We start from the raw sequence: 12,944 nt of genomic DNA on the forward strand, positions 1-12,944 counted from the left end.
GGCAAAGTTTCATGGAAGAGCTTGATTTCAAGCTGAAACATGAAGATTGAAGGATAAAATGTGTTTACAGGAAAGGAAAGCATTATAGGGCAGTACTACAGTGAGCAAATATAAGAGGTAGATTTGAAAGACGTAAATAGACCAGTTTAACCGGCTAGAAGAATTTACATTAAGAAGTAGTAGATTATGCACACCACTGGGATCAGGCTGTTGGCAACCTCGACTGCTTAAGCTGTGAAACAACTATTTGTTTAACATTTGAGGTTTTACAGCTAGAGCCTTGGGAAACAGTCTACTAGACTTGCTTTTGAGGCTTTGTAGCTAAGGTTGACCACAGTCTCTTAGCAGTCTTGAACCATTTCTTTTCCCTGTCTTTGCCTCATTGTAGGGGATCAGAAAATACCATCTTCTTTACCACCTATGTGAATGGCTCCTGCAGTAAGTATATTTTAGTCTCAGAAAAGTGTATCCTGTTGCCTACTTATTGTAGAATATTCTAGGTTTTAAAAGGTAAAGACATAAAAGACCCTTCCGTTCTCCTGAAATTTTAATAGCTGTTAAAGAATTTAAAAAAAAAAAATCTTATCCACCAGGTGCTCTGCTGGAGAAGGAGGGACAGTCTCCTCCTGTACCTGTCAGATCTGATTTGACGGTACACACATACACACACAAAAAAAAAATCTTGAAAATATAGCCAAATTACTACACCAGGCCTAGGGTAAATAAAAGTGTAACATTGAAAAACAATGAAGAAATCATGAAACATTACACTCCATGAATGAGTCTAGAGGGCATTATGTGAGTGAAATAAGTCAGTCACAATAGGACAAATACTATATATACCACTGTTAAAAAAGAAGAAAAAAAGAAAGTTTACACATGGTAAGCATCAGGCTAGTCTAGTTACCAGCAGTGGGGGGGGGGGGTAGTTAAGAATTAATGGGTAGATAAATACTTTATTAAAATGGGTGGATGGGAGGACTATATGGAATGAATGGACAATCATACATTATATATATATTGTACTTAACATTAAGGAACAACATATGCATGATTGACTGAAAAGAACCACACACTATGTGCTATGTAAACTTTCATACAAATCACAATTAAAAGTGGTTTAAAAGTAGATACAAATAAAAGTATAGGCTACATATACAGAATCTAATTTTTGTAGTGCATTTGCATAGAGCATATATTTAAGCTACGAACAATAATAAAGTGAAATGCATGGCAGTTCCTACAAAAGAGCATGATTGTGTTGTATTGATGGAAGTCATTGCATTTAAATAGTGGTAGAGTTCCAAAGCAGAAAACAACTTTTGTATTCATTCAACTGATAATTATTCTTTGATTTATGAGAAATACTCTTTTGAGAGTTCTAATACCCAAGCCTCTCTTCATACAGCACTTAAGAAAAGACATATAGGAAAGTCAGAAGGATTTTTTAAAAGCCCAAACGCACACAAAACCACTTGAGCAGGATGAGATAATTTTACACTGTGCATGAAGAAAGTTAAGCAAAGGGTAGTGACTGTGGTGTTTGTCTGCAACCCTGTATTGAAATTAAGTAAAAGTAGTAGGTCTCTCCAATGTAAAACCTCAAGAATATAAAATGAAGCCCTACTGTGAATTGTTCTTGATTGCCATTGAGTCAAGCACTACTTTTAGCGACCCTCTGAACAAAGGGCTTTTGATAACTATGGACTTGTTGTTGTTGTTATGTGCCATCGAGTCGCTTGTGACTCATAGTGACCCTATGTACCAGAGCCCTAAACCTGTGTCTAAAACCATGTCATATTTGCATAATCATTTAACCAACCTACATAAGATTGATAATTATTTAGCTGTAAAATTAAGAACAGCTCCAAAACAGCTATTTTTAACTGAAAGCTAACCAATAAGTAAAATGTTAATTAATATTTTGTCTTGTTTAAGAAGCTGACCTTGGGGCAATGGAATTATGGAGAACTACAGACTTGGGGAAAAGCTTCAAAACCATTGGTGTGAAGATATATTCATTTGGTCTTGGGGGCCGTTTCCTTTTTGCCTCTGTGATGGCTGATAAGGTGAGTATTTGTCTCTCTTGATTCAGATATTTCTGTGGGTCAGCCAAATAAGTTGATGTGTTATTGTTGCGTGCATTTTAGTTAATTCCAGCTCATCAAAACTCCATGTGGCAGAGTAGAAATGCCCTACAGGGTTAGAGGCTGTAATCTTTGTGGGAACAGGCCACCGGGTCTTTTTCTTGCTGAGTGGATACAAGTAGGCTCAAATTGCAACCTTTAGATTAGTGGCTGAGAGCTTCACCACTGCCCTGACAGTACCGCCCTGCCGGTACTCTGTGTGCCTTACATATTGCTGTTGTTAGGTGCTATTAAATCTACTCCAACTCATAGTGACCCTGTACACAGAGACCCAAAGTTTGTCCAATCTTTCGCCATCCTCACAATGTCTTCTGTCCATAAGCCAGTTGTATCACTGACTCATTCAGTGCTGGCAAGTCTGAAGCAACTCAGTGGACTCTCCATTGGGTTTCTGATGATCTTTACTTTCTTTTTTTTTTCTTTTAAAACTATTATATTGGTTTGCATAACAAAAATCATATATACTGTGTTTTATATACATATATTGTTTCACACGGATCTTTACTTTTTAGTTTTGATAAAACTCTTGTCATTATGCAACACTTAATATCACTTTAAGGTGTGAGGGTTGATTCTGACTGACTTTTCAGATGTGTTTGCACTTTGGCCGACTGTCACCACATATATTCTGTTATCTTATTTTTGGGATACACTGACCCAGTGTTGACAGAATGCGCTTTAGTCAGCTGTGGATAAATCTCTGTGTGTGTGTTGCCTGTGCCTTTCATGCCTCTTTTTGTCCAAGGGAGAAAGATAGGTAGTCTTCTGTGTTATTTATAGCCTCCAAAAATCTGCAGGAGGTTCAGAACTTAATACTGACTTGATAGCATTGAGTTTGAGTTTTTATACATAAATATATATACACATACATAAAAATATATAAAATCCACAGAGTCATTATCCAATATGTATATTAGGTCACTTTCATTGAATCCTTCTGTGTGCAAGGGTACTGTTCTAGGTTCCTAGAACATAGCAGTAAACAAAACATAAATGTCCTGCTCTCAGGGCTTATATTCAGTTATGAAGGCATCTTACTGAAGAGTTAAGATATTATATATCAAGTAATAATGAACTCTGTGAAGAAGTGTAGGAAAGTAGAGAGAGACATGATGAGGAGCACATCCTGTTTTGATGTTGCTATGTGTCTTCGAGTTACCTGCGACTCATAGCAACTCTGTACTATAGCTCTGACCCCTGCCCTTCCCTGAGCCAGTCTCACTGACTCCAACACACCTAATCCTTTTGCCCCGGTTACTGTATTAATCCATCTCATCTTACGTCTTCCTCGCCTGTGCTGTCCCTCCACCCTTCAAGCATGAAATCCTTATCCAAGGACTGGTCCCTCCTGGCCACATGCCCAAAGTGTGTGAGATGAAGCTTAAGAATCCTCGCTTTGACATCTGTTTTAGGTAGGGTGATTTAGATGAGCTCTTTGTGACCTGGGTGAAGTGATGTCATAAGCCATGACAGCATCTGGGAGAAGAGTAGACTGAAGAAGCAGCAAGTGTGCAGCCCCTCTGATGGGCACATGCTTGCTGTAGCACAGGAAAGAGGAGAAAGGCACTAAGATCGGAGCATAGAGAAAGGTGTTAGAAGTGAGGTTATAGAAGGGGAAACCAGAGACTAAATGAGACAAGGTCTTCAAGGTCTTAAGAGCCTGACTTCTTTCAGTATTGGGATACTGTTGTGAGCAAGGAAGTGGCTTGATTTGGCTTCTCTTGGTAGAATATCTGGCAAGGGGCATATAGCATGCTTATATAAGTAATATGCTCACATAGAATGTGTGCATCGTTGTTGTGTGCTGTTGAGTTGGAACTGACTCATAGCTGACCCTCCAGCAGATTTTCTGAGACAGTAAATCACATGGGAAAAGATTGTCCACCCTTCTCCCATGGAGCAGCTAGTAGATTTGAACTGTGTGCCTTCGTGATTATAGTGCAACTTCTTACCACTAGGCCATCAACCTCCCTGCACGTAGGAGACTAATAATAGGCAAAGGGGTTGCTTGGATAAAACGCATATAACACATATATTATTTGTATAGATACTGTAATTACCTTCTTAATAAACTGCTTTTTTATTTATTTGAGATAGAGGTTGTATTTGTGGCATTTTCCCTTATGTATCTGAAAGTTTCTAAATCTTAATAATTTTTCTGTTCCCTCATTTTATATGCATTTTATTTTATAACACTGTAACTACAATTTTTGCTCATTCATACCCATTTTGTTTTTATAACATTAATTACTATTGACTCGTACAGTTAATTAGGGAGCTCAGGTGGCTAAGAGGGAAGAAGTTGCACTGCCAACCCAAAGGCTCCAGTGCAGATCTGCCAGCTGCTGCGGGGGAGAAGACTGGGCACTGTCTTCCAGTGTGATTGAGTCTCTGAAAACCTGCTAGAGGGTCAGTTATGAGCTGGTTTTGATGCAGTGGTACACAACCACAACAATTCATTCGTTGCAATGCCTGATCAAACCCTTAATGTATATTGCTTTTTCCTTTCACTCAACTTACCTGCTTATTAATTTTTACTCCCCATGCCTCATTACCATCCAGAAATAATTCTGTGTGTTCAGTGACTGATTTATTTCACTTAGCGTACTATCTTCTAAAGGCATCCATGATAGGCAGTGAATAAAGTCCTTTTAGTACTAAATACTACTTAATCAATTTCCTTATAGTGATTTCTGACTCTCTTGGTCTCTTCCCAGTTCATACATGTTCTCTGCATTGTGGTTACCCTGAGAGACTTTCCTAGAGAGTAGGCATGTCACTTTCTCCACAGAATGAATTTTATCTCCGTTTTCTATACTTTTGTTATCTAGCTTTTTAAAATTGTGACAAGACTACATCATGGGGCAGTGAAGGAAGAGTTCCCACTTACCATGTGGAAGACCCCTATTCAGTTTACGGTAGTTGCACCTCTAGTGCAGCTACCACCAGTCTATTAATGGAAGCTTCTGTGCTGCTGTAATGCTGGACAGAGTTTATTTTTGTGTGAGTGTACCGTCAAATCAGATCTGACTGGTACAGGAGGAGATTGTCCCTCCTTTTTCTGGCAGAGCATCTGGTGGATTCGAACCGTGTGCCTCTGGGATTGTAGTTGCAGCTCCTTACCACTAGGCCACCAGAGCTCCCCATGCTGGACGGAGTTTAGCAGAGCATCTAGACTAAGACAGACTAGGAATTAAAACTTGGTCCTGATGAAAATCAGCCAGTGAAAACCCTATCGAGTACAGTGACCCACATGGGACACTCTAAGTTGAAATTTGTCACTGTAAGTTGAAGTTACTCAAAAGAATCAAAGTTTTTATGCAGCAGTAGTTATTTTAAGAATTATCTGGGCAAGCATATGAGAATTAGTATAAGACCAAGTCAGTGATGGCCTCATCAAACTCTTAGCTTTGTTGAAGGAAATTGGCATGTCAGAGCTCAGAAGAATAATGTCTCGCAGTGCCATACCAGAAGGAAGAAGCCAAGGTGTTCTTACTTACAATGGAATGGATTGTTCCATTGCCTGGAACTTTGCTTGAGGTTAGAAGTTGCTTTGATTATTGCTACTGGCACCTTTCATTTATAACAGTTGCACCCAGTAGAGAAAGAAATAATGATTCTTAGAGATAATAATGTTCCTATGCATGTCCCTGTAATGACATCTTGGTGGAAAAAATAAAAGGTTAGTATTGCATTTGTTCCAGGATACAACTCGAAGGATCCACGTGTCAACAGATCAAGGGGACACCTGGAGCATGGCCCAGCTGCCCTCGGTGGGGCAGGAACAGTTCTACTCCATTCTGGCAGCTAATGATGACATGGTATTCATGCATGTAGATGAGCCTGGGGGTAAGAGCTCTCTCACTGAAAAATGTCCTGGCGTTGACTGCATAGAGAGTTGCGCTTCACCCTTTATGTTGAATAGTTTTTCGTATTATATATCAATTTTCCCTTTCCTCCTGGCAGTTTTTGACTGTGTTCTCCTGGGAATCTGGAGGTGTGGCCCATAAGGAGTTTCACTGCTAACCTAAAGGCTAGGCCTCTCTGGAGGTTCACATCCACCAGGAACTCTGAGGGAGACAGATGGGCCGTCTCCTTCTGTTTGATTTATGGCCTTGGGAAACCCACCCAAGGGTCAGTCGTGAATCAACTCTGGCTCAACAGCAATGAGCGAGCAAGATAGTGAATCCCCAACTTAGAGATAATGTGTAGCCTCCATTTCAAAAGCTACCTTCTAAGACAGTGTGTCTGCACAAGTCTTTTTGAGAAGTGCATTTCAAAGAATGGTCAGTGGAATGGTACTGATTGTCCATTTGTTATCAGATAAGTTCAGAAATTGGGAGTCAATGTTTAGAAAAGCTTCATCATTTGACAAAGAATTTTTATCATTAAATCTAATTAAAAAGTTGAGACCTTCATTTGTATGGGGCTTACAGGGTTTTTTTTTCCATTTTACTTTCCTAATAATTAGTTTTTACTATATTTTATAAAAACAGTGGTTTGCTTACAGGTTGGAAAAAATTGATCCTCCCTACAGATAGTTTGAGAAACGTTAGAATCTGTGCACAGTGTCTCTGCCATCAGAAAGATCTGGGAAGAGCTTTTCTTTAGCAGTTGATTAATTCACCCAGCAGACTAAGCATGCCATATGATAGACACTAAGCTGGGTATTAGAATTAAAGATGAGCATGAAGATCTGGAGTGTTAATCAAATAACCTTGATTTAATTCTCAGGTCTGCATCAGCATGAAGAGAGATAGATCATTAATATGTGTGTGATTGAACTAATGTTTTTCCCTTTGTCCCTTCCCGAGACTTAATTTTTTTTTCCCTTGCCTATTTTAGATACTGGATTTGGCACAATCTTTACCTCAGATGATCGAGGCATCGTATATTCCAAATCATTGGACCGACATCTCTATACTACCACAGGCGGAGAGACAGATTTTACCAATGTGACCTCCCTCCGTGGCGTGTATATAACAAGTGTACTTTCTGAAGGTGAGGCTGGGCACAGCTCTCCTGTGCTCTCCTTTAGCTAGGCTTGCTGGGAATTGAAGCTTTCAGGGAAAATGATGGTCCTGTCCCCCACAATAGGGTTTCTTGCCTAGTGAACAAACCTATTCATAGAGACTAGGAACATAGCAAAGCAAATATGAAGAAAGATTTTTTTAGAGGCTTCTGTGTTACTTAGTTTATACGAGTCTTCTATGTTAGGGCTACAGGAATGAGCCCAGTGATTTGAATCACTTCCTGCTTTTTATCCTTACAGTAAGCAGGGCAATAGCCAGCTAAGGTAGTTCTTGTATTCTGCTCAATGGTTCTACAAAGTTCACTTTTACTGAGGTTTAAATACACAAATAAGCGTATTATTTTAAACTATCAAAACTCCTGGCATTTTATTTATTTATTTCTTTTGAGGAAGGAGGTGGGAGCTGTTTATGTCCATATTGAAGAAGACCTTGCAGTGGTCTACAAGGTCCCAAGCAGTATGTGTTCCTGTTTCCTCTCTGACCTCACATCTGATTTCACTTGCTGTCCCTAGTCGCACAGGCCTCATGCCTTCCTTAAACACACCAGGTGCACACCCTCTGGTTCTAGGGATTTGCACTGGTTGTTTCTCTGTTTCCCTGGATATTTGCAAGGCTAACATCTTCCTCTTTTTAGTATTTGTTTCTATGTCTCTTTCTCACTGAGACCTGTGCGACTGTTCTATTTAAAATTTCAGTCTGCTGCCCATACACCTACCCAAACCAAAGCACAATGGGCTCTACTCAGTTCTAGCTCTCAGTGAAAAGGCTGAGAATCTTAGTACTGAGAGACTGCTCCTCTTCCCATCTAGTACTTGGTAGGTTCTCAGTACCTACCAGCCTTTGGTTTGCAGCCCACCATTTAACTCACTGTGACACCAAGACACTAACACGCCCCTGATTCTCTCTGTGATGTGTAAGTTTTCCTCCATAGGATTTATTTTCTAATATATGATATAAGCTACTTATTTACTATGTCTAGTGTTTGTCTCACCTTACTAGAATATGTATTTCACAAAGGTTTTTTAGTTTGTTTTGTTCACTGATAAATTACCAAAGGGTTAGAACAATTTCTTACATAACAGGCACTCAGTAAATATTAAGTAAGTTTTCCTATTTTCTTATAAAGAATGGGAAAGAGAAACAAGGAGGATAAAAAAGAAAAAGTACAAGGTATAGTATATGGGTTAATGCAAAGTAGGAATTACTCATTGAGATTTATGTAAATAAGATTTAAATATTTGTTTTAAATTTTCTTACTGTGGTTTGAATGAAAGTATACAGAGCCGTTTTTCATGAAATGTTTCATACTTTTTGTTGCTTGTTTTGTGACATTAGTTGCAGTCCTCCCGGTGTGACAGCACTCCTCCCACTTCCTCCCTGGGTTCCCTGCTTCCATTCATCTTTTTGCCCCTTCCTGCCTTCTGAGCTTTGTTTTGGTGCAAATGCTGCTCTTTTGTTTCAGTATTGTTCCTAGGATTATGTTCATTATGGGAATTACTGTTCTTTATAGATCTATTATTTGACTGAAAAAAATACTTCCCTTGAGTGGGTTCAGTTCCAGGTTTAAGAGTAGAACATTGAAATCCTAAGAGTCTCTAAAATTAGACATCATAGACTGATTAGAGATTAGGTTGCCTTCCCATCTTAGATTTTACTCTCAGGGCAAGTAAACAAGAAGAGTGCACATCAGCCTTTGGTGTTGATAAGGAGGTGCAAAGTATCTTTTTCAAGAGTGTCAGTTCTACATGTATTTTGGAGTCAAATGGACCCCATTCAAGTGGGAAGTTTTAAAATGTCAGAGTAGAAAATGTCTCCAGAAAGCCTTTTGTTTATCCTCTTGTTTATATTAGATATATTTGTCCTTTACAATTCTATAACTAATCTGCTGTGCGGTAATACCAAAAGGAGGTGGAGATTTGTGCCCCCTGATGAAGTTAAATGTTGTCCCTGCAATTACTATTCATACTTTCATTCTCACTGCTGTGGAGTCAGGAGTTACTCACTCATAGCTGACTCTCCACAGAGTTTTCAGAGGCTGTAAATCACACAGGAGAGGATGGCCCATCTTTCTCCCTCAGTGCAACTGGTGGATTCAGAATGCCTGCCTTTGAGTTGGCAACACAACACCTTACCCATTAGGCAACCAGAGTTCCCAAAATTACAACAGTATTTATAATTTTGAAACAAGAAAAAAAAAAATATGTGTGGATATATATGCCCTGCCAACACAAAAGCACAGTTATATCCACCAGCTGCTCTGTAGGAGAAAGATGGACACTCTTCCCCTTGAGATTTACTGCCTCTGAAAACCTGCTGGAGAGTCAGCTACAAGTTAGTTCAACACCATATGAACACACATGGATATGTGTGTGTGTGTGTGTGTGTGTGTGTGTGTAGATGTATGCAACTGTATATGCAAGTACATGACTATATGCATATGTATTTGTGTATATAATAAAGCATGTAGAGAACACAGTTAAAATATACCTTAGATTTAACCGAAAAGTGGGGTTGGAGTCCTGGATTTAAAGTATTAGAAGCATAGTCTCCCGGGACATTTCTGTCATTTGGCATACTGTAGTTAATAAAGTTTCTGTTCTGCAGCCTAACTTGGTGAGTATTATCTAGGGTCTGAAAAGTATGTGAGCAGTCATCTAAAATAAAACTATTGGTCTCCACTCATCCGGGGGGGTGGGGGGAAGACAGAAATAAGAGATAATAAAAGAAAACCATCTACAGGATTAATAGTCTATACACATCACAGCCTCATCTACCTAGACATCACAACAGCTAGAGAGTATCTGGGTACCACTTCCAAGAATGGTTAGGGTCACAATAGATGGGTCCTGATGTAATGGGAGAAAAATATCGAACAGATCTTCAGATTCGTAACAAACTGACTTAATGGACAGGTTGAGACCGGAGGACATCCAGAGACTCTTGCCTTGAGATACGTCTAAACCTTGAGCTGAAGCTAGCCTCTAAGGTCATCTTCTAGAAGAATAACACATTGGCTCACAAAAATAAATAATAGCACCCATGAGTGTTATGCCTCCTTAAAAATCAACTATGTGAGACTAGTCAATAATTATTCCTAAGAAAAAATAAGAATGTAGAGGATCAGAGAAACTAGAGTCATGAAAACAGAAATATTGAGAATGTTCACACATTATGAAGAATTTAATGACACCAAACAATTTGTGTATGAATTGTTGGTTGGGAATCTAAAATGTCTGCTGAACTGTTACCAAAAACATAATTACTTATGAAACAAGCAAACAAATAAAAAAACCCCACCCTCCGTGCTCCTCAGTTCTGAAGAACACTGAGCTGATTGGTTAGGCTTGTCTGTTAGAAACCTGGGATCATCATGCCTCAGTGAGGGCTCTGGTGAGAGTTATTTCATGATAAAATGAATTTAATCAGATGTTTGCAGTGTATCAGTCTTAATTGTTCTTTTCTTATTCAGATAATTCTATTCAGACTATGATCACTTTTGACCAAGGTGGAAGATGGAAGCACCTGAGAAAGCCTGAGAACAGTGAATGTGATGCTACAGCAAAAAACAAGAATGAGGTTTGTTTCACTGGGATTGTTGGAGGTACTTAGAGCAAAGCAGCCCTTCTGGTTTACTCTTCCAAGTGCCCAGACTTTTGAAAATGACGCTTCTTGCTTAATTAGGGTCTACAGATTAAGGGGGAAAGTTTGCAATGAAGAGTAAAGAGATTAATTTAGAATTTGGGAAACAGGAACTGTTTACAAAAGCTTACTTACCTTTTGAAGAAAAACAAATCTTAGGGATAGATAGCAGCTTGTTCTTTGCCAGCCTGCTGAATGAGGACACAGTGGACAGATGGACTGGTGATTAGTTAGGGTTCAGCAAGACAATTACAAAAAGCCATAAACCAGTATTCACAAACATTGTTACAGCAAAGCCATCCTAGTCAGAAACCAGTAGAAGAGGGCTTGGCTATCTTTTCCCTTCCCCCTAAGACCCACCTGTCTTTTAGAGCACCTGGATATGAAGTGCGTGGAAGTGGCTCAGACCCCTCTGAGAAGATCCTCAGAACTGAAAACACAAAGACAAATGAATGGCTCTTGGATCCAGGGGTTCTAATGATGACACATCTTAACAGGCAAAAAAGAGGGAAACAACAACAACAAAGCCGCCTCCCAAACTACAGACCATTAGAGGAACTTGGAAAACATTGAGAGATTTCCTTTTAAAAGGATAGTTCACGATCTTTTCTCAGAATACCTATTGTATGTCAGCAGTCTGTTCTTGATGCAGGTTTTTTTAAGAACCCCAGAAAGTGTGAGGTGGGGTAAAAAGAGTGGGGACAGCTGTATCTGACTTCCACTGACATCACAAGAGGGAACACTCCCCAACAGCAACATCCACAGCACAAAACCCGTTTCCACATGGTCAGTCGTGAACCCTGGCTCCCACAGTTAATTCTACCAATTCCAAAACCAATTGTTCCTCCTGTGGCTCTCACTGCTCTCCTGCTGAGTCCATAAGCCTTTAGCCACACAGATCTTGCAGAACCATGCTCACAATTACTAGGTTCATTAGGGAAGTTAGCAGGTTATAATTCAGTCTGCCTTCAGGATATAATTCCTCAGTCAGGCAGCTTCTCAAGTGTGCTTTCAGACCTTTTGAGCTCAGCCTCACAACTTAGGTCAGTGTTACAAAACTCTCTTAGTTCTACCAATTACAGTGCCTCCCCACAGCCTTCCAGCAAGCTTGGACAAAGGCCCTGGCTCTGGCCCTGTGAGGCAGCAGTCCCAGGTCAGCTCTGTCTCATGCAAGTGTCTCTTCTCTGCTGCTGGTTCTGCTCTGTTCAGTCTAACTGGTGCAGGAATATCTGGCCCTGAGGGATGCGCTCTGTGTCTGCTTCTTCCTTGCTGGTAGTGAGATTCTCGATTCCTGACTGAACTGCTCAGTTTAAACCTGGTGGGATGGCATAGCTGGCCAGTTCTCTCATAGATAGACTACACACCCTATTTGCATGTGTCTTCTTCTAACACCCTCTCTCCCTTCCTCGCATTTGTGCATGGTGTTGGTACCCTCCCTCCCTTCTCTCTCTTCCTCCTCCCTCTCTCTTGCCTTTGCCTTGTATGTCTCCTCAGCGTGAGCCTTTTCACTTGCCATACCACCTTCTAGTGCCTCACACCTCTATTTCCCCAGTACTGTTCATTAGTCCCACTTTGCTTGTAAATGGAGGATCTCACCTGCCAATTTCTCCTCTACTTTTTCATCATCATCACGCCTTACACATGTGCTCCTTATTGTCATCCACTGGTGTTCCCTGAACCCTCTCCACACCCCACCGTGTGGCCTGCTCATTCCTCAGGGAAGCTGCTCCCACTCCTCCCACCCCTGAATGTCCATCAGTGGAAATAACCTTCTTCCTTGGAAACCGCTCTCCCCACATTATGCTGAGGGAAATCTCTCAGTCACAAAAGGTCACACACTGCATAGCACTGCTATTACAAAATGGGACTGACATGAGGGGATTGACAAGAGAATGGGGGGAAAGTTGATGAACACTGCATTAGGACAGATGAGGGCAAGAACTGTCCGAAAGGAATGTATGATTAGCCATTATATGGATGACAGCAATCTGGAGCAAGAGGTGCATTGCAAAGTGGACTGGGAGAGGGGGAGGAAAGAAAATAAGCAACAAAGAAGGAATTTTTTAAAAAAGAAACCACTTTTTATTTCTTTATTGGTTTGCTTGAACTTCTTTTAAAATGCTTA

The 12,944-nt window shown here is 40.1% G+C and overlaps 1 protein-coding gene across 1 annotated transcript in view; it reads left to right on the forward strand.

Annotated features, from left to right (window-relative positions):
* SORT1 (sortilin 1) overlaps positions 1-12,944 on the forward strand; it is a 132,742-nt gene that overhangs the window by 99,107 nt on the left and 20,691 nt on the right. The window contains exons 8-12 of the mRNA XM_006899354.1: positions 389-438; positions 1,939-2,069; positions 5,852-5,996; positions 6,993-7,148; positions 10,650-10,756. Coding sequence (XP_006899416.1) covers positions 389-438; positions 1,939-2,069; positions 5,852-5,996; positions 6,993-7,148; positions 10,650-10,756 — 589 coding nt within the window. The remainder of the gene's footprint in view (positions 1-388; positions 439-1,938; positions 2,070-5,851; positions 5,997-6,992; positions 7,149-10,649; positions 10,757-12,944) is intronic.

The sequence above is a fragment of the Elephantulus edwardii genome, unplaced genomic scaffold (assembly GCF_000299155.1).
Source record: "Elephantulus edwardii isolate Elephantulus edwardi_28Jun2011 unplaced genomic scaffold, EleEdw1.0 scaffold00252, whole genome shotgun sequence".
NCBI lineage: Eukaryota > Metazoa > Chordata > Mammalia > Macroscelidea > Macroscelididae > Elephantulus > Elephantulus edwardii.